A 24,947-nucleotide genomic window follows, 5' to 3' on the forward strand; every position below is an offset into this window, starting at 1 on the left:
CTTGCTGTTCTTGCATTCTTCTCTGTACTTTGCAATGAAGAAAGAGAGAAAGGCAGCCTCAAAGGCTGCAAAAGTGGGATCCCTGCCTCTCAGACCTGCCCGGAAGAAACCTCAGAAAGCAGGTGTGGGGGAAAACATCCTAAAAGGGAACTTTATGTATTCTGAACTCAAGCTGTATAAGCAACCAGAAACAAGTACACACCTGGCACCTGGAGACAGAAAGGCTGCCAAACTGTGAGCTGACACCAATAAGAGAGCAATAACGTGAGGCTGGGGTTTGGTTTTTTTCCCCCTTCCAACCCCCTTCATCATCTTTGACGGAAAAGGAACAGTTGTTAGCTACGTAACCCTGAAGGATATCTTCCCTGAAACAGAGTGGCTGTTCCAGCCCCCCTTGTCATTTGACCACAGGTTTTGGTGTGTGCTCCAGCCAAGCCCAGGGGCATACTGACAAGGGAGTGGGGAACAGCAGGTGCTGTCCCCTGGCCTGTCGCCACCCGGCTGGTTTCCAACTGCCACCCAGCTTGTTTTTAGAAAAGCTTGAGCCCTACCCCACTGAATCAACACCTTCCAGGGCTGTAAGTGGGAGCTGCAGTTCTCACCATCATGGATTTAGAACAATTGAGGACAAGCAAATTGCTGATGTATAGCAGCATGGAAATGGCACCTTACCGCGCTGAGAGGAAGGCACAAGGTAGGAGGCAGGAAACACATCCAGTGACACTGGATTTAGGACAGCAGACAAGGTTAGTGAAGCTGGGGAGCTTGGAAACCAGTGAGATTGAGTGATATGCAAGCAAAAGAGACCCAGATCCTATGGAAGGGTATCTATGCTAAATTATGCATGATATTAACTCCTTGGATTGACCTATTATTATTTTCATCATACTGAGTTGTAGGTATAGAGACTAATTCAAAGAGAAGAAAAAAAAAGATTGGGAAAAGATAATGAGGAAAAATGCACAGAGAGAAAGCGGCCAATAAGACATAGTATAATGGAAAGGTTTTGTCCCACAGCTGTTTACAGCACACAATGTGAATCATGTTACATGTGTCCGGAAAAAAAAACGCTGTGCTTTCTATTGTTGGTCTAGTCAGCATTTTCTCCATGTGTCACCAGTGCTAAGCCCACCAACATACTCTGCATATAACTCAGTCCACAGCACTTAGGAGTACTGGGCCTCGCCTCCACTGTAGAAGACTGGGCTGTTTACAATGAAGACATATGGAAAACAAAGTTCTTGGTCATTTTTGATGTCTAAAACCCTTGAGATCACCCCAATAACAGTTGGCGTGATGCAAGAGATGGAAGAAATCTTTAGTAGCTCCTTACCATTGACTGCTTTCTCAGTAGCCTTTTGCCCTAGCGATATCAGTCCTCTCGAGTGTCCGCTCAGGAGGCAGAATATCTCCAGTAACGGGACTAGATTTATCTTTCAGTATTATTCATACTGCAGTAAGACCTAAGCATTTCCATGCAACTCAGATTCCTAGGCGACTGGGTACACATGCACAGCATTTATTATCTATAGTGACAGGGTCAACAACGGACAGAAGGAGAGAGAAGCACTCTTGGATTAAGTGGTCTATGAAAGTAATGAATGATAAGCTGTTACCTCAGAAGTATGCAGCTCTAAATCTACATCCTGCCAACCTCCCCCACACACACCATGATGTGTTGGCCTCATGGTATGTCTTACTCACTTTATATGACTCCATGCATGGTCTGGCCTGGCCCAACCCCACTCTCTTCTCCCTTTCCCTGACTGATGGCATGATCTCTGTCTTCCCAGCAAAGTGCTGGAGCAAAGCACTTCACCATGCACGTTATGACTGGCAGGTTAAAAGAAATGAAGGAAATGTCCGAGAGGCACAGCACCACCTTGCACTGCAGCTTTTGCCTTGGGGAGAAGCCCCTCACACTACCTGATAATACTGGCATCATTCGGTGCTACACAAGTTTAGCACAACACTATTTCTGTTGTATCAACCCTGGGGCAATGAAACAGTAGTAAGAACATGCCTCATGTCTTCCTACTCAACTCTGTCAGACCACAGTCCTAGAAGATTCAAGACTATCCTAGGACTATAGTCCAGTTGTCTCCATGTATATTCACAAAAAGTTTTCAGTGTGCCTCCATTGAAGTCTGTGGAATAAGAAGCACAAGAAAGCAACATAGTAACCATAAATGCCTTTAAATAAAGCACTTAAAATGGAGAAATTCAGTATTTCACACTTGCCTTTAGGCAGAAATTCTGGGTTTAGTATTTTCACAACACCTGCCATAACAGGGTCCCGGAGAACCTAGGCTGACAGTGAAATTAACAGTACTGTACTATTAAAATATTAAAAACAGCAACTCATGCTGCAACTCAAAAGTCACTGCCAAAATAGGCAAGTGAGCACTCAGCTGATGCCGTGCCAGGGAAGGCTGAGTGAAAGAGGAAATTGCAGCAAACCTTTCAGGAAGTGTAAATCTGAATTTATAGTGGACCAAGGCAAGACTACCTCAGCATGGACATAATCCCCTGTCAGCTACATCAGCTTTCCTATGAAAATCTAAAACAATAATCTCAACTTCAATAGCCAAACACTTCACAGCACATTCTGGAAAGCTAGAAGACAGATGGCTAAACACAAATGGGCTTTAAGCTCACTTGCTAGAGTCATTCACATATGAGTTCTGCAAACTGGTGTGCTGAAACCCCGGCAAACTGGAAGGCTAGGCAGCATGATGCCTCAAAAGTAATTCTGAGCCTGCTACAAAGATATTTAAAACACCAGTGTAATGGGCTGGATACCGTAGAAAAGTTCCAATTTTGCTGAAAACCTGTGTACCTCATGAGTTTTATTAAGTGCAGGTCCAACCACATCCTGACCAGACAAGTGTTCTATATAGGTGAACTAGTTTCAGAGCTTTTCTGGTCCTCTAAGACAACTGGCATAAGCTTTAGAATTAATGAAGTATGACTTACTGTTCACACTGCTTTCGATTTTGTGAAAACTTGTAGTTCTGAAAAAGGTAACCAAAACATTGCTTACATCACTCAGCCGTTTACTGCAGGCCCAGTCCTGAAAGCCAGTGCCCGATGGGGCCAATCACCTGCTGATGTATGCCTGCATGGTGCCAGTAATGTGCCAGCAGAGTAGCGCCAATGTGCATCAGCTAATAATCTGGCCATACTGTCACAACAGAAGCTGCGAGCATTTAGTTCTTTTCCACATAAGGCTCTGTTATATACTGATTTGCATGGCACAGTACAAATGTATGCACGTTTTTATTTTGGTTTGTTCTGCATTGAGAGATTATTTCATAGATGTGATCTGAGCATCCTCAAAGTTGTAAATCACTGTGGTACATTTCAATTAACTTTTTCTTTTCCCTGGTTCTTAAAGTGTGCTGAGATACCATGTACATAGCCAATAAAACTAGTTAAGTGATCACTAGATTAATCAAGAAACAAACTGCTCTGTGCTCCTCATGACATTCTGTAATTATCCAGCTGCATTTTTTTTTTATTGCTAGTAACTGAAATAAGACTGAAGTACTGCTTGTCCATGGACCATAAACAAACCCAGTACAATACTGCACCAAAAGCACAGAGTAGACAGACGCAGGACATAAAAATTAGTTTTTTCATTTGGATAAATCGTTATCTGATTTCACCCTTTTCCTGCCTAGCCAGCAATCAAATAGATATACTTCCTAATTGAGAAATTAATCATATTTTATACGTTCTGAAAAGCAAGATATATTTGCGTATTTGTAACTGTTAATATTTGCCCATTAGACTGTTCCTCTGCCATGTCTATCCTCCTTTCTATTTATACTGGCATTGATCAGCTTGTTCACTTCCAGTTTAAATGATTCAATTCTGATTTGATTGCCATGTAATTTAAATGCAAATAATTACTGTAAGGATGACATTTAGAAAAAACAGCCCTGCTAAGCAGGAAGGTCTTTATTAGACACAGGAGTTTGCCAGTAATATCAGAAGCATCCCTTTGACTATTGAGATGTGGGAACACAACAGTTCAGTTCCTTTAAAAGATGCTCCAATTTCCCTCTGACTCCCCTTCATCAAAACTCTTTCATACCCTCACCACGTCTGCCATCAGGACACAGCATAGGCCACTGAGTGAAAGGAAGACGGGAAAGAGGGATTTTAAATTTGGGTTTAGTTCACAAGGTTGTGCTCTAGACAACTGCAGTCCCATGTTAGTATTTCATACTGCATCCCATCTACGTTTAACCATTACAGCCTGAGCAGTATTGTTCTTTCAAAAACATACATAACCAGATCTCCTTGCTGACGGTGGTGTAAACTGATACAACTCAATTAAGTTTAGCTGAATACCAACTTTCACCAGATAGGGATGCAGAGAATGTGGAGGCAGAGGGTAGGGGGCCACAACAGCAGCAAATCTAGCCCCTACCACTTTCCACCAAAATCTGGGCAGATTCTTCTGGTATTTTCTTTCATGTTTTGCTGTACCTTTGTTTTACTTCTATTAGCAATTATAATCCTTCACTGACTGCAGGGACACCTCGTGGTGAGGACAGGTGAGAACAGCAGGCTGACATTCAATTCATTAAACCAAGCACCAAAAAACTGACTGACAGATGTTTCTGCTCCTTGGGATAATCAGAATTTCACAGGCACAGACTTCAACTCCCACTCTGCTTCTGGGGCATACATTAACAAATCCAGAACAGAAAACACTGACACAGCAACTTTAAGAACAAAGAACTGAGTCGTTCAGCAGACCCAAACTGTCTAACTTAATAAATTTAAGTTCTGTCTTCCAGGGGCTGCAAGAGTGGCCAATTCAACTCGACACCCAGCTGAAGCAGACCTCAGAAAGGCTGTTATGGCTTTCCCTCCTCTTTCTTTGTTTAACGTTCCAGCAAAATGTATTTCAGTGACTCACCACAAAATTTCTTGCTGGTGGTTTTGTTTTTTTTTTTTTTTTAAAGGCATGCATGTGTGTATGATTTTTTAACAGGGATTTCCTTTCTCCCCACTGCAACTACACCATGGCACTGTCGCTGCAGCACCTCATCCATTACGTGATAAGAATTGCATCAGCTTCCTTACCCAGTGCAGCGACCCAATGCAGACCTTGGCAGCCAGGAGAGGAACGGTGGGATCCGTAGGTCGCAGTTTAGCACACTCTTTGAGCACTGACACAGCATATGCTGACTGGAGGAGGAGAAGGGGGAGAGAGGAGGAGGAAATAAAAAAGGCTGATTAGACAATGCTGTTACGGAGTCCAAGTAAGATATTTCACTGAAATGTACAGAGAAGTGCTATGCAGAATCACATGTCAGTGAAAGTTAGCAACTTTATTCCCACCTCCACAGACACGTGTGCACGCAAACACACACTCTTCCCACACTCTAAGGCAATATGCCAAAGAACCAGCTGTGGCTGTGCACCTTAAAAGAAACAAATTTTCCTCGGCCACTGCTTATTTCAACTCAGCCCTCCCAATTCACAAGAATTCTACTATGGTTTTCCTTCCACTCAACCATCTTCCAGTAAGCCAGAAAAGACCATCAAGAGCTTATCCTCCAGTACGTTAACATTTTAGGCCAACTTTAGTGAGAGAGAGGTTTGTGCAGCTGAAGTAACCTGCTCTGTAGATTTGTGTATTCTCCAGCTCCAGAACGTAGGAGAATACAACTGGGATCCCACCATGCAATAGGTGGAGCAGGCAACTGCAGAGCAATGGTTCAGCACATACTAAAAATAAAGCCCATAAAACTCTTGCTGTCTTCCTGGTGTTCGGTTACTGTTAATGAATGATGTTTATTAAGATTAGCAGTTACACAGCCTTTTTGATTTAATGTGCTCCACAAACATTGCTTTTTACAGCAGGTATTCACAGCTGCCGCACCTCAGAAGGTTTAAAAGGGAATGAGGAAAGCTCTGGTCTGAGATGCTGGTGAGGTGGTCTGATCAACCGATGGGGAGGTGACAGAAGTTGCCTGCCACAGTCTCCTAGCCCTCGGTGCCTGGACAACAGTTTCTTTCAGATTTCCAACCTTCCTCACTACTGGCCTCTAATGCCCACAAACTCTGTCATCCTTGAGCTCAAGGCAAAGTCGTCTTCTCTCAGAATTTCTCCGTGTGTGTCCCACTCCTCAGAGTCTTCCACACGGTTCCAAGTCTTCCACAGAAGCCACTCTCACTCAGTGATCCCTCTCAGAACCACAGTAAACACACACGGCCTTCCCACCTTATGGGACAGCAGCAGCAGAAGCTTGCAGAGTCAAACTAACCACTATTCCTCTCTGGTCCCATCACCCCCTCTGGACCCTGACCTCCAGGGGTTTCCCCTACCCAAGCTCTGACCAGCACAGGTGGCTGGGTCTGGTGTGTCTGCTCCAAAACCCTGCAGCTGCCCACCACAGCTTTGGGCTCCTGCCTGCCATCACCACTTCCCTCCCTCACACCACACCAGAGCAGGCTGTGCCTGCTGCCTCCTTTCTCCACAGAAATGGAGGCCCACTTCTTGCCATGGGATTCAAAAGCCTGGAGAGGCATTTGCTTGGAAGGGAGCCTGGGAAGAGGGAAACACAGATGTACAGCAGCCCTGCCCATGCTAAGGCAGTGATGGGTTTCTTAACTAAAGACACACGCTCTGCAGCAGCAGAGAGCAAACAACCCTGCTTGAAAAAGCTTGGGTACCTGCAGCGTGCTCTGAAGAGGAGCAACAGCACGCCCTACGCTCTCCATGCTGTTCCCACATACGTAGAGCATCAGGTGTCATCACTAAAAGTAAGGTAATATTTGCTATTTCACAATTCCACATGCACAATTTGCCTGAAGTCAGAAGAAAGCTTGTCTCAGAGCAAAGATGGTAATCAATAAGCTTTGTCCTAGAGTTTAAACAGTTACCTCACCCCTCTCAGAAACAAAAGTCTTGGGTAATTTAAATTTGGGTACAGGAATTTAATTTTACCCAATTTAATTTGGGTACAGGAATAAACACATGGCTGTGCTCTGCTGTCACGAGGTGACTAGCATTCCACAGAATGAACCTCCCTGACACCTATTTTTTCACAAGAAGAAGTGACTCAGGTTTTAATGGTATCTGCAGGCAGCTGGTATTCCCAGTACCACTGCTGGACGTGTTGGAAGTGATGCACGACCCCGTAAGTGCCACAACATCTTCCTGCCTTCCTGCCTATATTCCAGCCCCACAGAAACTGGGAGAATAGAGCAGAACAACGTGCACCTTGATGGTCACTATACCTGCAGCTGAACCAGTCATCTCACCATGCAAAAGTGAGCTGAGAAGGCCGGGTATGTGAGAGGCTGTACGCTGCCCACTGCTGACGCTTTCGGAAACAGGTACAAACCGAACCTGGTGGTAGTTTCTCAGTTCCCCACCAGCAGCGTGGCTGCAGGGGAAGCAGCAGGTACCTGGGAGCTGGTGACAGCCATCCTACAGGTCAATGTAGCCAGCGCTAGCACAAACCAGAGCAGCAAGAGGCCTGTCCTAATTTGGGCCACCAGTGTAGGACCTGTTGGGACCTAAACCAGTGATGCAACCCAGCTCTTTGCCAGTTCCTTCTGAATTCCACTCCGTCCCCATGCATTGAGTTAGGCTGGTCCTGGGGACCTCCGCGGCCCCCAAACCGCAGAGTGCTTCTAATGTCTGCCCCAGGTCTCTTCAGGAAGCAACTGCAAGACTGTGACTACTGGATGCTGCAAAGCAAAAAGTCCCACCTGGTGCTACGCACAGACACATCACACACAGAGTCACTTCATCACACGCACTTAGGAGCTTCAGAATATTCATTTACAGAAACGAGAGCCACAGTTTCCACACTGCTTCTAAAACATTTACAAAGTTACAGCACTTTAAAGAAGTTTATAAAATTTGCAATTAAACATATGGAGCAGAAGTGGTTTTAGAAACAGGGTGGCATGAAGCCTTTCTCCCCAGCTGCATTTTAAAAATTCAAGAGATCTGTATAATTTCACCTGGAAAACTTTCCTCAGTAGAAGTTATAGATGATGATGTTAGCCAAGGAATGATAGTAGAAAGAATATCCCACTACCATAGTGACCTGATTTAGGGGAGATTGGCATGACACAGAATATCAAGGTGTTTTAAAGTTGTTAATTACAGACACTAATAAGCAGGAAACGAGTATCATCCACTCAGTATTGACTAATTATGTCACTGGTTTGCAAAAATATTTAATATGAAACAGTGTTTGTGTAACACTGAAATAATCTGATAATTAAAATATACGTATTCTTTCACTTAGCGTGGGTGGACCAGGCAGCCAAGCGCATTGTTTGTGAGATTCACTGCAAGGCAATAATAATTACATTTATTGGTAAGGCATGTTTTTAGAAGAGCAGAGCTTGAACTCCAAGTGAGCACATGCGTCCTACTCATAATTCTGAGCTTCAGAGGGGCTCACATCAAAATTCAAACCCGCGTTTAAGTTCTCTGTGGTTAGCTTTCTAATTGCTGGATTATAACAACTGCACTGGAATCACTTCCCAAGGATTTCAGAAAACTACGGATTTGCCTCTGGGTCTCATTTGGTCTCTCTGGGGAAAAAGGCGCTGTTAAGTACCCCTCACAAACACACACAAACCCGCTAAACAGACATGGTTTAAAGAACAGCAAGTTTGCCAACAGCTGCCTCACGGAGGTTTCAACTTTGCTTATGGGAGGTCTAACGCAGGAGTTCTCTGCCTTGGGATCCTCACCAAGTTTAAGAAGATTCGTGACCATCCTCCCTTTGTTATGACCAACAAAGCACAGAGTTCAAATCAGATTATGGAGTGAAAACACCACTTTAATTGGAATGTTCAGCCATCCAAAAAAACCAAGAGGTGGTGAACTGTGTAAGGGACTTAAGAACTTCAATTACCTGAATTGGGCATCCCCATTCTTCACATACCAACAACTCTGCTTTTTGCAATGCAGACAGGGAAGGACGTGGCATTGCTGTTCCATATTTAAATCCAGGATAGGAGGCTGCTTTTCTCTGCCAATTTTCTCCTCACCTAATCTACTTGCATACAATATTTTTCTTCTGCAGAGATCACAAACATGCTCCACAATAATTTAGGAAAAGAAAACGAGGAAATGTAATTTCTGGGAAGTACCAAGCAATAGTGACAAACAGCTGCTTTTGATACAGACTTCAGAAAGGGCTCTATATACCACACCCAATATGTGGAGGCATTTCTTGACCTGCAGCAAGAAATTAAAAGGAAGCTATAGGGAAGGAAAAGGATGGAAAGGACACTTCCCATATTTTTCTTCTGCAGAGATCACAAACATGCTCCACAATAATTTAGGAAAAGAAAACGAGGAAATGTAATGTCTGGGAAGTACCAAGCAACAAACAGCTGCTTTTGATACAGACTTCAGAAAGGGCTCTATATACCACACCCAATATGTGGAGGCATTTCTTGACCTGCAGCAAGAAATTAAAAGGAAGCTATAGGGAAGGAAAAGGATGGAAAGGACACTTCCCCTTAACTAATTACAGCAGCCATGGTTTTGAATCCTATAAGAGAGTAAAATGTAAAGAAAAACTTTTATCCAAAACACAACTCCCATTCCCCAGTTACTATTTTAATGAAGCATGCAAGCATTCTCCTCAAAGATGCTTACATACGAGCAGTACAGAATGAAGAATAGTCTTTCTCTTCCAAAAGGCTCAAGAGGTCTTGCTATCAATTACAGTAAACGCATAGATGCTGCCCAAATGGTTTCCCTAGCTCACCTCAAAAAAATTATTATTCTTTCCCCTCCTCTCCCTCCACACCAAAGCAACAAAGGAAGGGCATCAGAGATTTGTTTCATAGTTAGAAGATTAAGAAACCATAAATGTAAGTAAAAGGAAGAAGAATTTCCAGACAGTAAATCATGCCAGGCAGACTTGACAGACCATAAACAGTTGCTCTTCTCTTGCAAAGGTTCCAAAAACCTTCCTACTTTTCTTGCTTCTTCGGGCATACTTTTATGCCAGAGGGAAAAATGTTCCGCAAGGTGGTGGTTTTGGAAGATGGCCTCATTCCCAACTCACCTGGCAGTTTAGCACACAGATGCATCTCCATGACCAGTACTGCTCTACTCCTAGCAACACCCTGTCTGATTTTAAAAACTGTACTATCTCCAAGGGACTGTGGGGAAGGGGGCATAGGGGGAATATTTTTCATCATTATGCAGGAATTATTAACTGACAGCCATCTAGCTATAAGTGACCTTGAACCAACACAAGAAGACAAGAGAGTTAGCCAGCAACTGAGAACTCTGGAATTAATCGTTTTGACAGTAGCTTTCCACTGATTTCTGCGAATCCCCCAGCATGAACATTATTTCCCAAAGACATTTACTTCTCTCAACACAGGGACAAATTCTCTCCCTCTTCTTTCATTCTGTGCTTAGCAAATTCGAGCACTGGAGTTAAGCAGCTTCAAATATTCACTTTCAAAAGTACCTCTTCTAAGATCTATAAGCATAAATTTGTCTTTGCTAATATTACAAACACCCCACTTTACACGTTCTAGCAAGAAAAGAGCCTTAAGCCTGAGGGCAATTCTATAGCCCACCTAGGTATTCTGCTCAACAGTCAGGCATCTTTGGAAATTCCCATTTTTTGTACCATCTGCAGTACACAGGTCCACCCCTTCCTGATCTTTCTTTTGCACCAAAGGAAAGCAAACTATTGAATATCCCCTAGATAGCTGGCCTTTGTAACAGGATCTTTAACCAATGATGTTCAATATTTTAAACTTTCATTCCCCAGCAATGCTATTTAAGGAGCCACCCGAGGCCTCTGCTGCTCCCAAGGTTCCTGCCTGCAATGCAAAGAGAAATGTACTTTTTTATGCCAGTTGCCTAGCAACCAGCCTAAGCTTTTGCAAGGAAACCAACAGAAGGAACAGCCTAAATCATAAAATTCGTCTGCTGTTGCTGCAGAATTATGTATCAAATATATTTATAACTTTCCTTCTAACCTTCTGGAAAGCTGTATGTTGGCAGTACATGCATGGCTGAGTCAAACTTGAAGCTCCTCAAAGTCGTTGGAGACATCTGCTTTTGCTGCACTGTTTAAATAAGGGGAAGTATTCCTTTTTTTTGGGTGCAACACAGATATGAGCAGCTCAGACATTAGCTTGTCATTATTTGGCTGTGATCAGTATGTATCAGCAACTTGCAGAAGGATCCAAAAATCAAAGTTCATGCCTGCGTAAGCCTGGTTCCAAAACCCTCTGAACACTGCCAGCACAAGCAGGCGCAAAGGCAGGGCTGCAGGATCTCCAACTCCTGAGCAGCCAAGGGAGCACAGTGACACTGCAAGGTCGCTTCTGCAAAGTGCTGGAGCCTACTCCCCCTGCAAAACAGCTGAATGACAGAGGCCAAGAAGAATGCGCTTACTTCCCCCTGTATAATACCAGACACCTCCTGAAGCACGATGTTATTAAGAAAATTTATCAGGTAGACAAGCATGACTGTCTTCCTCTTTGCCTTAAAGATGAACACACATAAGGGATAAGAGCAGAGAGGAGCATTTGGTGTAGTTAAAAGCAGCTTTAGCTGCCTGGTTTTGCAAGGTGCCATCCTTGGCACTTGAATCTCCTTACTGCCAGCCTATCTTATGAGTACAGTAGCATCGACCATAGTCCCTGTGGTGTCCTCAGTACAGGCTAGCAGGGGCTCGGGAGAGTCAGAAACAACCGCATCGTTGCTGAGCTCATGCGACTGCTGTCCTAAAGGCAAGCGCTGGCCTGGTGGTGTCCTGTCAATGCTGGATGAGGGGCTGGACACTCGTGTGCCAGGCACCCCGGAAACACATAACCACCATCAGCAATCCCAGCACAGTCCCTGCCTCCAGGTAACTGCTTCCAGCTCCACTGGGCTCTCACAGAGGCTCTTCCCCACAGCACCTTCAATTGCTCCTGAGCTCCTTCTTTAGGCACATTTTGCTACCCTCCATCCCCTAAATGGGTACAAGGGGTGAGGGGTAAGAGCAGATTATCCTCTCCTGGCAGATGATCCAGACTTCCCTCAGCTGGCCTGAGACTTTATTACTCCCCACCCCTCTTCAAGAGATACACCTCCTGAAGCTTTTAATTCACCAGCCAAGTTGTGTTGTGGTGGGGTTTTTTTTAGGGCAGAAACACTAAATGTGAGCATGAAAACAGTTTTATACACTAATAACAAACATCCACTGACATGAGATCACTTTAAGACTACTGTGAGTTGAAAGGCTCAATTAGGGTACCCAACACTTTTAGGCTAAGCAGACTCAATGTTCACAGCTATCCTTAAAGAATCCTCCCCTCACTACCCTCAGGAAAATGGCACATCCTTGTCATCAAACACAAATCTCATCTCCTTGGTTGGTAGGTAGAAGAGAGGCATCGGTGTTGCCTCACGCTGTTCGAAGCACACGTGTTACCCGTTTACCTTTGCCTTAAGCAGTATGACAGGCAACAGACACGATGCAGATCTAGAAGGCTTTCTGAAGTACTGACAATTTAAGCTACAGACCCAGTCTCGTGATGCGCTTCTGAGTGTCTACCTCCAGTGACACTCTGGGACACCGATGCTGGGTCCCATGTGAGACTGTCAGGTGTGGAAGTGGACAGAAATCTGAGCAAGGGAACACGTAACTGATCCAACAGGTCTGAGGCTGGGGAAATGCTTGCAGTGAACAGGGACCTGTCACATCCCTTGCGATTGTAATACATCGCCTAGACACGACGACAGTTGTGCCTCCAACTTCAGACACATCAGCAGAGCTACCCTAGTCCACAGGGGTGCTGTGTGCTGGCAACCTCCATGACTTCAGTGGAAACTGTTTAGCTGAAAAGCAGCTGCAGTGAACAAGCCTGCCCCAAGCAGCTGTGTCTCTTCACTGATGTGAAGACTACATAGTCTTCACTACTCTCTGACTAAGAGTTTGGTCCTTCCTTCCCTCATTCGGCTGAATACAGGTCACTTTTTAAAAATCTTGAGAGAAGCAGATGCAACCCACTGCTCTTGTTTTACTCTGGCAGCAGGGCAGTGGCTCGTCCCATTGCCCGAGGACTCTGCCAGATGGCATCTGGCTATCATACCCCTCGCTGCTCAGGCTCCAGCCTGCCTATGTGTGGCAGCAGAGCCAGGGAGCAACTATGCCCGCACAGCCTCTGGCTGTCATGTTACCACATCGCCAAGGTTATTACCAGCAGAAGCAACTTGAAGCAGCTGTGAAGAGTTCAGCATTCAGTTTGCCAGCACCTGTTCAGAAGAACAGGGCTGCTGCATCAGACTGATTTAAACCTCTCGCCTATCCGGAGCTGCACTTGGTGACACAGGGCATCTCTTACTATTCACTTTCTACAGCAGGCAGGTCTCTGCCATTGTCCAGGCTTTCCCAGCACTTAATCTAAAATTGCCTACAAAGGTCTTTAAAATTTCATGGCAGATTTTAATCATACAAATAAAAATGCTCCTTTTGTTCAAAAAATACACACAGTTCGGTACACGTGCATCCCCAAGAACAGGTTAAAAGGCAACCAGACCACAACATCTTTCCTTATGCAAGCTGTTGAGAAGCATAGGAAAGTGAAATTGCTGTCACTCCATTATTTCCACCGCTTAAGTAGACAGAAGACAGACAGAAAGGTTACGCTTCTCTGAGCTTTCTCATTCACTGTTTTATGACGCCCTAAGGCCTTGCTTGCTCTGTAAGAACTTACCAAAGTGATGTGCCTATTTTTGTTAGGACACATGCTTTTTAAAATGATGTGTAAACTCAGGCATACATAACTCTAATGAGCCTAGGTGACTGACTTAACATTCAGACCGATCACTTGTGAAAACTGACAGTCACCATTTGGCAATTTTTTGGCTGGCAGAGGAATTAAAATAGTTTGAAGTTCAACTCGATTGACTTAACCTGAAGATGATGAATGTACAAAATAAAAGTAACACTGGTCAACGGCAGTGTAGAATAGAGGGCAAGATAGGAACGTACAGCACTTAAGAAGGCCAGAGTTTGCAAATAATAAAAACGTGTTTAAAAAAGAGAGCTTCCAGCATTTACAGGTTGATAAAACTGTTCCTGTCGTGCCCAGGATTTATGAGTGTGATTTGCTGTACTGCAGAACAAGTAACACTGCAGGATATGAGATTTCATTACCAAGAAATGAGATCAGGAATTGGCTGTGACAGAGGCAGGTGAAAACAGATCTTTTACCTATAAAAGCTCAAGCGTACTCTGCATTCTGCAGTCTAGACAAGACCACACTGTTTTCTCATCAGTTCCTTCTGCTACACTGGAGCACTTACTTTTAAATGAACTCTATCCTGCTATCAAGCTGTGAAGCAGTATAAAAATCTATGCCACATCTCCCATTAGCAAGATGACGCATTGCGGAGTACACGGCAGGAATCCTCAGGGAATACTTTGGGATTAGAAGTGAAATACTGCACAGATGGGATTGTTGGGTAAGGGAATTCCCTCTGCCCCATATAGGGCTCAGAACATTTAGAGCTTTTACATCAATTGGCAAGATCAGGCCATTTTACCTTGTAAATATTTAAAGTACATACAAAAAGACATGACATACTTGAAAATCTGAAAAGATAGGATAGTTAGACACAGATACTTGTGTTGCTCTTTTTTCCTCTTATGTACCAAACATTCAGTAACTTCTAGGGAAGTCAAAGAGGTTTGCAAAGGTACAAGGAAAAGGACAGAGTTGTCATGCAAACTGTTAGAAGCTAAAAGTCAGGCCCCATTTCTCTCCTCCATACTAACTTAAGACTCAACCACAACTACTCTCTGGATACACTCAACCATCAGCAGTTAAAAACCTAGATTTACTCTCAAGCAGATTACTAGAGCTAGAGCATTGTCTGCTGTTGAGAAACAGGTTACGCAACCCAATAAAGCTCCCAGACAAGTCCTGTGAGTGTTTATAGGAAGACACTGAGACTTTCCATCACAGCTTATCTGGTCATTGTTGTCCTCACTATTAAGAGATGAGGTATCTGGAGGATTTGCAAAGCACAGAGGGCAGCAATGTGCTAAGTCCAGCTGAATGCCAAGGGGAGCAGGACTTGACTTGTAAACCCCAAACCTGACATAGGCCAGTGCAAGGTATTAGCACCATGGCACCAGGCTCATTGTTCAAGTATTCTACCAGTAGCTTCAGGTTTCCCTATCTAGCCTATTTGAGGCAACTGTGGAGTCCCAGAACAGAGTCAGAGTTTGCAAGGTCCCACCACGTACACCCCTGCTGCCTCACGGTGGTGTCACTGCTGACTGGTATCTGCCATGGGCATTCCACAAATCCCCAGTGACGTAGGTTCCACACAACCTCCAAAGACAATCTTTTTCCAGTGTACCACCACCCTTATTTTTTTTGCCTCTCAATAAGAAATGTGAGCTTGTGTTGCTACAACTGGAAGCCATCGCATCTTGTCCTACCCACCACAGACAAGTTTAACTCCTTCTAAGAACTCTTGAGGACTTATTTCTCTCTTGGACTTTTCTCCCCCTTTTAGGTAAAAAAAAAAAAATTCAATTCTTCCAGTCTTTCCACAGTCCTGCTTACCCTTAGCCATCCCTCAATGCTCGTTATTAGACTTTCTCTTCTTACTCTGCCATTTTCTTGAAGTATGAATGCATAACAGTTTTCCAAGATAAGACTTTGCCTATACTCACACAAGGGAAGGAAACCCTTCACCCATCTAAGCTCTATTGCCACTTAGAAGTCATAAGACGACAACTTCTTTGCAAAACCACGCCACTTTATTCATCTCCAGCTTCCACTCCAAAGCCACTGTTTCCAATTCAGCTTATAGTCATAAAAGACCAGTAGCAAGTTATCATTTGGCAGATGGTGGTCTCTGCCCAGTTTCCCGTGGATTCCCCTACTCTCCATGGGCACAGACTATGGGACCATGTTAAGTGGTCTACTAATGCAGAGAATTTCACTCCCTCATCTTAAAAGTGTAGGCAGGGACCCCCAGAATCAACAAACTAAATTTTGTACCATCCTCATTTCCTGCAGGAAGCCTATTCTTTTGAGACTAATAAAGTTCATGCTGCCTCTGCCGACCTTTTGCAACCAAATTCCAGTCATCTCAGTCGTTAACTGGTAACTATGACAAATAGTATACCAATTAAAAAAAAAACACTTATGCTAAACACACATGCCCATGCAAACACTCACACATCATTTCTACAGTATCTTTTGCACCAAGCACTTCAAAAATATTAATCTCTTTTGTTTGTACCTTACCTTTCCACAAGCCACCATGGACAGGGCAAGCTGGTACCAGAGGTGAAATTCATCAAATGCGAACTTCATGGCTCTCTCCAAGCACTGAGGAATAAATGTTGGGAGAAATATCAGACTTTAATATCTTTGGTCAAGACTGCTGCTTGGCTCAGTAATCAAATCAAGGAAAACAATCTGTTGTGGCCTATGTGACTTTTTTTGACATTATTTTCCTCTTCTCAGTTAATGGGGTTTGCTAGCACACATCACCACTTCAAATGACAGCCACTTTGTTCAAGTGCCTACGTATAAATTCTTTTAATGCCTCAACCAGTTCAGTGCACATTTCTGGCCTGTGCTGCCATAGGTCTGCAACAGTTTCTACTAATTGCTAACTAGGGTGCTTCGTCTGCACCTTCCCAGTCAAGTTCCTGCGGAGACAGGGCTTTGCTGGCTTTGCTAGTTTGAGTGGAAGTCTCAGCAGAGGTGAGGAGGTGGTACCTCAGAAAGCATCACATACTGCCCTCTTCTGCCCAGCGTGATACTGAGGAGGTCATAGACCGCAGAAGCGTCCCGGAGGCTGACGGCCCGGTCATCCTGCTGCTCTGGGGCTCGGCTGATCACTGCATCCCGGTTTGCCTGGGCAGAGACGTAACAGAGCATCAGACCACAAGAGAAGAGTAGTGAACCAACACCTCCATAGGAAGTTCCACCCATCATCCGTGGCATTTTGCTTAATATCATCAAGATAGACTTTTTTTATCTCATCCCAGCATAAGAAAGGTCTTTCCACTGACTAACGTTTTATCTACATGAAGAAAACTCAAGAAGATAGCTGTATGCACAGGAAGGAACTGCTATGAATACCTTATCTGGATTTGTTTCACAGAATTAGAGCATTAGGAAACAGATCCCATTTCCTCAGTAATTAGAAATTCAAGGCCATCCTTAAACCACATTCCTCATTACTTCAATTGCCTGCAACTGTGATAACTGCTTCCATGGTTGGTATTTCATCTTCTGTGTCTGCACTTGATTTCTTCCGAATAGCATGTGTTTTTGTTGTTCTTTTCTATTATTCACTTTTTAATTTGAGCAGGTTGCCTTAGTAATTAGATTTGCCTGTCATCAATTTAATGCAATTAGAGGTCTGGGCAATGCAATACCACATGATAAAAAAAAAAAAAAGTGTTAATTTCACATAATCTATCCGGGCATTGCTCAGCCTAGATCAAAAAGAAACGTTACTTTTGACCGAAAGTGATCAGCCTAGCAATTTGCAAGGATGTCCCAAAACACCACATGCCATAGACTCAGACTGACCTCAGGACCCAACCTCTCTGCTTTCTGAGCACGAAGCGGGATTTCAATCCCAGAGAAAACGGAAAAGTCCCTATAATTTCTGAATGCATAGGACTTCTCCCAGACCAAAAAGCTCTGAGACAGAGGCAGCGCTGGATGCCACTGAGCACTAGCACTGATACGCTGCCCTGGGCTCCTCAGCTGAAAGGGGTGCAGCATCAGACATTCAGATCTAGACATCTAAAAGATCAGAAAAATTAGAAGACTGCCAGCAGTTTCACCTGGGGCAAAGACAAACAAAATGTTCCAGTGAGGTTATGAGATTTATTTTACAATATTTACTACTATAATCTTACATCTATTTCTTTCTAATTGCAGGGAGATTTTTTTTTCCTAAAAAGGTTAAACATGGGAATTAAGTGTAATAAAAATTTCCAGAATATGCAGCCCTTAAAGCCCACGCATATTTCATTATGATTAAGCTGCAGCTGTTTCATCATGATATTATCTGTGTAATGCCCCAGTTCCAAGCACTCTTCATCACAGCCTCCAGCCGAGACAGCAAACACAATTACTGACAGCTAACACAATCACAACCAAGAACTAAATGGCAACTGTAGTTAAAGGCAAACCGACAGATCAGGCTCAGTCTAGTGTTTGCACAAATAAACTTACACCAACTCCTGTCGTTGCAAAAGTATTTTTCTTGTTTATGTTACTACAAAAGATGTAATTTGTGATAAAAAAAAAAAAAGAGTAGTTCAGAATAGGTTGCATGAGAGAATGAAACCAACTTCAAAGAGAAAATCCTGCCACCAGAGTACAGTACTGGTTCACCTACTTTTACTATCAGACCTAAACAAATAAGAATTACAAAATAGATATCTAAGGTCTGTTTGGCTTCAACTCAAGACTGCTACTTTAAAAAGAGAAAAGGAGTTAAAGGCACGTATAGAACGATTGAGATTGCTACTTCAGAGAGGTAAAGATGAAGCATATACAGAACGATCCTTACTGCTGAGTGAATCCTCCTACGTATATACAAGAGCATTAACAATTTTTTCTACGCTGGTTACACTGGTTTGACAATTGTTTGTAGAAAATAGCTACTGAGATAGCACCCCCATGCTCTGTAATCTCATCACCAACCTCTCATTAGAGTCACGATAACCTGATGCTTTTTTAAGTGTCCATCTAGTACCCAGGCTATGATTTTTAAGTCAACGCATTTGCACAGGTAGAAAATTAATCAGAATTGGTGAGTGCCCATTAATGTCTGCCAATGGATATTGGTATTAGGGGGAAGAATATGCCCAAATCCTGCAATAAGCAGGAATATACGACATTACAAGGATGCAGCATTCTAAAATCGCAGTCGGACTGAATGGTTTGTACATATTGTACTTTACCCAAGCAGGCAGCAGTTAAAAACACCACACGCATACGCATGACCAATGTTCTTTCCGAGAAGGTCATAAACCTGCTTACTCTGTTCAAGCTTTCAAGTCTCAAAGCAATCTATCACTCTCTATACTTGCATACTTAAAAGTTGCTACTGAGCAAATTTGTCACTTCTATCTCAACTTTTTTTTTTAATACTGAACCTACTTCCAATTGCTAATTGCAGCTGCTCAAAAAAGAATAATCAAGGAGCTCCCACATTATCACAAATACATTAAAAAAAAAACCCAACCCACAAACCAAACCCAAAAGGTGCAAGCCTCAAACTGACTGAACAGGAGCAAAATCAGGGAGTGTGTCTACACAAGGTAAATCATCCCAAGGCCCAAAGTATCATTTACTACTGCAGTGTTACATACAAGAGGGCAGAGAAAGGAACATGAATCACTATTTCTCAAAACCCACTTAGGGCAATTGGCATGTTTCTGTGGCCTGCCTCTCACAGAAGGAAGGATGCTGTGACCCATATCACCATTAGTCAATTTTTTTGTCTTTATCTTTGTTTACATTTCTGTTAACTTCAGCGTGGCAGTGAGAAATCCTGACAGTCACTGCTAAGTACTGGTGCAAAACAGAGTTACTGCAACACAGCATACACTGATTCTGTCGGATGGGGAATTTTACTTACTGAAATGTACAGAGGGAGATACTTCATTCTGCATTTCAGAATGCATGAATGCTAAGCCATTTACACCAACTTTTTTCCCCAATACCTGTCTGTTGCTTCAGAACACTAATTTTCCTGGACACAAATGGAAAAAGGGTTATTTGTACAACACTGATCTCCAAACAGTGTATCAATAGCATTAGCAGCAATTCCCAATTTGTCCTACTGCATTGCTTCCTCCTCCTCCTCCACTCTAAGCAGCAGTGAAACATAGCTACAAATACACTTCTAACACCTCCAGCATGACTCTTCCCTTGGAGCTGCTCCGGTTCTCACACAGACATGCCTCACCGCACACAAGCGGGATGGAGAGAGATGGTGAGTCACACCATTAAAAGCAGAGAACCTCTGTTCAAGGTTGTTGTGTGGGATGGAGAAGGTCACTAGCTCTACCAACAGGAGCTTCACCATCGGGAGTTAACATAACTCGTATTTACAGAGCAAAAATATACAGTCAATGCCCCATTATTTGAGGCACTCCTAAGCAATGGAGCAGCCCAGAGATGCCTCACATTTGCATATTTTGGGATGCATTAGACAGTTAGCTGTGCATGCAAGTGGCTCAGACCTGGCACCAATCCTACCTGGGGAGGTAAGACTCATCCTGCAGTCAGCCCAGACACAGCAGCATGCAGAATAGCGAGCCCCTTTCAGCCCTCCCTTTCCACAGCCCAGGGACGCAAGCTGCTCGCAGGCCACACGCATCCAAAAGGCTCCAGCAGAGGCTGGTACCCCCACACTGACCCAGCGCTCATGACACTTGAAGCTAGGCTCAGGTGTTCAACCTGATCAGGTGCAGAACCAGATGGGGTTCAGCAGGGCTTTTTAGGTCCAGCTCCGAACCACAGCAATACTACGCTATGGGACTTTCGGACCCATGCTGGCCCTGATAGTGGTGATATCTGACTTTCTGGGGATCTGCAATTTAACTAATGACCCTGCTAAGTTAGAGACAGCTTGTGCCTTCCTATCCACATATACTATATACTTACCTGCAAACTAGATAAGCCACCTATACATGAAAAACTGGCTGTACATCAGTGACCCCGATAATTTCAGCTTATTTATGCCATGTTTATTACATGTAGAAAGGAAAAGAGCCACAGCAAATCCAAACAGCCATTACTTCAGCAGTTATTACGCACACAGTTATGCTGCAGAAAATTTAATTTTACCACTGTACAAAGACGTGCTTCTTAATAAAACGTCAAGCAATCATACGAATTACAATAAAGCATATTCCACATAGCAGCCCCTTCTCACAGCAATTAGCTATGAAGTATCCTTTAATTGCTCACTTTGAAACATGGCTCCCCCTGCTTTTTTTCAAAGAAAAAGAAAGCAATTAAAATCTTTAATGAGTGCCTGCTGCCTGCCCCCTAATTCATGGGCATTCTAATGTTCAACTTGTGTCTTTTCATAATAGACATAATTGCCAGATCCACTGCAACCCATCCATACAGAACAGCAGCATGTTTCACACAGTGTACTGTAATAAAGTAATTGGTGTGATTCAATACTAGCATTAAGAGAGAAAAACAAATGCTACGCGTGTAAGACTGACAACAAGCCTTTGCAATCATGCAATTGATGCTTCCACTGCTAAAAAAGCTGGGAAATATTTAGCCCATGTCCTTCAGATCGCCATGCCGGCTCTTTGACTGTACTGCCCACAAAATGAACGATTTCCTTGCAATGGCAAGGACCCATTCACATGGCAGAGGCTACTGACTTCTCACTGAAGTTACTGATCATCTCTACACACCACTTGAGGTTCCCCTCCCTACCATATGCAAAGAAAATATTCACAGTTGACTGCAAAGCTGCTGTGAAAATGGGAAGCAGGTAGAACAGGAAGGAAATGCTGTGCTCCACCTACTCTCTGCTGGAGAGTGCTCTGACAGAGATACCACAACTTGCTCCATTTCACGCCAGAGGCACAGCGAATGAAAATGTACTGGTCTTGTGAACCATGTGACACCTGTCTCATTTCTGGTAGGCAAGAGATCATGAGTTACCAGTACCCCAGTCAAATGTCTCAGCAAAACAGCCTATTAGTATTGGTTATCAAACATGACCACATAGGTAGGTCTTAACTCTCACCAGGTGTATTTTAATGTCCTGTACTGCAGCAGAACTAATTCTGGAAATATCACTGAAAACCCTCTCCGGGCCAAAGCAGCCCAACAACTCTACACAAAAGAGGGAGAAAGTAATGAAGTTTATGGATACTGCCTTGGGTATCAAAGCCAGATATCTGCTCTCAGTAATGTGCAGTTAGAAAGCTATCTTCCAAGAATTGTCATCCTCCTTGCAAGTTCAGAAACAAAAGTTCCTACTGCAAAGTATAAGAAAAGCCCTCCACTCTGTCTCTAGCAACTCACATTAGAACTATTTATTCAAGAGGCAATTAACAGAGGTGGCATATTTCACACTAGAAACATCCTGCAATCCACTTCTGCAGGTCCCAAACACCTAACTTTGCCATGCAGACCTGTTAAACAGTCAGGCTTGCTGTTGTGAGTGCACGGCCGTGATCTGGCAGGAACCAGAGCAGGCAATCCTGTCCCCAGTTGTCTTTCAGCTGCCATAGCCCAGTAGCCCTAAATAAAATACTCATGACGGTCATCCAGCTGTCGTATCCTCACTGGGCTTGGTGTCATTCAAAAACAATTCCTACAAAAGCAACAAGAGATTCTTCTCCTTTGCTTTGTTGGACAGCATTATTTTATAAAGCTAGCAACTGTACGGTTAAGAGGTTTTAAAAATACAAGGGTTTAATCTTATTCTGTTAAAGGCACGCTCAGAGCCATGAGTTTGCTCCCACCAGTAAAAAGAACAGGACAAGTCCCAGCATTTTACTTCCCCCCCTCACCATCTGTTCTGTGCTCTCAGGCTCACCAAGGTCAAATCGCCTTTAGGGATTCAAATCAGAGATAAGATGGGGATGACATTTCTAATCTTTGTTACACAGGCACAGAATTTATTAGTTTTGGATACAAGGAGCTTCATTTTCAGTATGAGTGTACACAGAGCCAAAAAAAATAATCCATGTTACCTGGCATGTTTGGTGGACTGCACCAGCCAGAATCCCCAGTTGTGAGAGCCAGCATAGGCAAGGGCTGAATAAAGGTATTTTAGACTGTACGTTGCATCTCAGATTCATGAAGGTAACGTTTCTAAGGGCAAACAAAGAACTGCTACTTTGTTTTACCTCAAAAGTAAACACAAAAGGTTATAGAATGTGTTCCATTCCCAGCTCTGAGAAACTTCTGGCCGACTTTAATGGGCAGTGGAGTCAACTCCGAATACTCCTAAGAATGGTTATAAAAATAAATAAAACTGCAGCTAAGGGTTAGTCCTGCCAACCCTCCTTTGCCTACCCCCGCAGCACAGAGCACCAAAGGCCCCAACAGCAGAACCAGTGCCATTCCCACTGGTAGCACGATGCAGAGACCCCACCACCAGCGGTCACGATATGTCCTTGGTTCTCCCCACAAACACAGCGCCACTGGTTCTCATGGGTTAAGTGCAGTAAGAGGACCAGTGATTTAAAAATAGGCCAGTCCATTTTTTCCAACATATGATAGGAACACATCGTTCTACCACAGCCTGAGCTTGTAAAGGCTGTCACCAGCTGGCCTTCTCCTTGGTCTGAAGGAAGACGCAGCCCATCCACACCATAACTTGGACGGTGCACAAGGAGTGAGAACTTACCCAGGAGGTCACAAACTCCCCTAAAGCCAGCCCTGACTGTGGTAATCTTCATGCTGCCCGATTCGTTTCACTGGATTCCTTCATGAAAACTCTCCAGCCAACCACCATGACTAAGTAACAGCTGGCACTGCGGAGGAGCACTTGCCAAACTCAACAACCAGGATGCTTTTCATTGTTTACCAAGATGCCTCAGCTTATGAAAATAGGTTCCCATTTTCAACAGGACAAAGAACACAGGAGGCAACTCAGGAAAGTGCCATGAAGAAACAGGCAACAAGCTTCCACCCTAAGTATTAATATACCCACAGGTTGTTATTGTTATCTCTGGGCTCTTATTTGGCCACCTGAAAAACGTTTGCATACTTAGTCTCAGAGGCAGAGCGAGCTAAGTACTGAAGGAACCCTTAGTTACCCCTTTAGAAGATATTCTCATTTCATCCCACCAGAACATGCTAAGTGGCTCCTTTCCAAAGCAAGGTAAAGGGATATGAAAAGCTGGGGCAGCCTCACAAGCCAGAAGCCAGCACCACCAAGAGCCAGAGGTGTACTGGAATGCAGAGCCTGGCTCACAGCACCTTAGGAGCGATTTCTTCCTTTTCCCCCTTATAAGAACAGTTCTTTTAACATCATCTGGACAGTTGCACAGAGAGTGGTGAAGTAGACATTAGCTTCATCTTAGGAAGGCAAAACGAACAGAAAAACAGAGTGAATTTCAGCAGCAAGCTACCTAGAATTGACCTATTCCCTCCCTGTATGATGTGGAAGATGTTCCAGACGTATCCTTCCTGAAAAAGGTACCATGTCTCCTTTTCATCAAATTTAATCACATATTTACTTTGAGATTCTCTGGTAATTTATTCTCCTCACCAATATATCTTTGCTCTGTGACCCTCCATGTGCTGACAATTCTTCTGTCCCTCCTCCCCCCAATTTTGTCCCCCTTTAAGCTCATTTTAGAGCCGAAAAAGTCAGGAACAGACATGTGGAGCAGCTGTTTGGCTTTACTGTCCTTCAAAAGAGTCATAATGGTATGGTTGCTCTTTTGTCTTTTTAAAAAATCAGACAGGAAAAGTACCTTTCTGTGAGTTTTGCTCTGACAGAATAATAAAAGTGTCAGAGAAGCTGGAGAGCATTCAGCAAGCCAACTTAATTGTACACTTCTGTTTCATTTTAAGGGGTTCATGATTGTAAATACCGAAAGAACTCCTAATCCAGCCAAAATCCAGGAACACCAACTATGCTGCTTACTGGCCTACAGAAACGTATCATTATCCCTTTCCAATGACACTCTCTCAGGGAAGAAAAATATGCTTTATTCAGTTATTAACATTGTATCATTAGGGAGACCTCAACTGGAAATCTGCTTCTTGTTAATTCATTTTCCATGAGCTTCAGCAAGTTTTCAAAAGCAAACCAAAAAGCTCCAATACTTTACAAACCTGTACATGAGAAAACTCACTAGCCTACAAAGCTGTCATGGAAAAGATGTCTCATGTCGTAAATTAAACAAAATTTCCCATTCTTAGTACCA

At 43.6% G+C, this 24,947-nt stretch overlaps 1 protein-coding gene across 1 annotated transcript in view; it reads right to left on the minus strand.

Annotated features, from left to right (window-relative positions):
- The window catches only part of TTC7A (tetratricopeptide repeat domain 7A), a gene marked incomplete at its 3' end in the record, with an annotated part of 76,030 nt that overhangs the window by 20,337 nt on the left and 30,746 nt on the right, over positions 1 to 24,947 (minus strand). Inside the window, exons 8-10 of the mRNA XM_010158509.1 lie at positions 16,771 to 16,908; positions 16,291 to 16,374; positions 5,101 to 5,205 (exon numbers count right to left, since the gene is read on the minus strand). Of these exons, the coding sequence (XP_010156811.1) occupies positions 5,101 to 5,205; positions 16,291 to 16,374; positions 16,771 to 16,908 (327 nt within the window). The remainder of the gene's footprint in view (positions 1 to 5,100; positions 5,206 to 16,290; positions 16,375 to 16,770; positions 16,909 to 24,947) is intronic.

Source organism: Eurypyga helias, unplaced genomic scaffold (assembly GCF_000690775.1).
Source record: "Eurypyga helias isolate BGI_N326 unplaced genomic scaffold, ASM69077v1 scaffold27469, whole genome shotgun sequence".
NCBI classification, from domain to species: Eukaryota; Metazoa; Chordata; class Aves; order Eurypygiformes; family Eurypygidae; genus Eurypyga; species Eurypyga helias.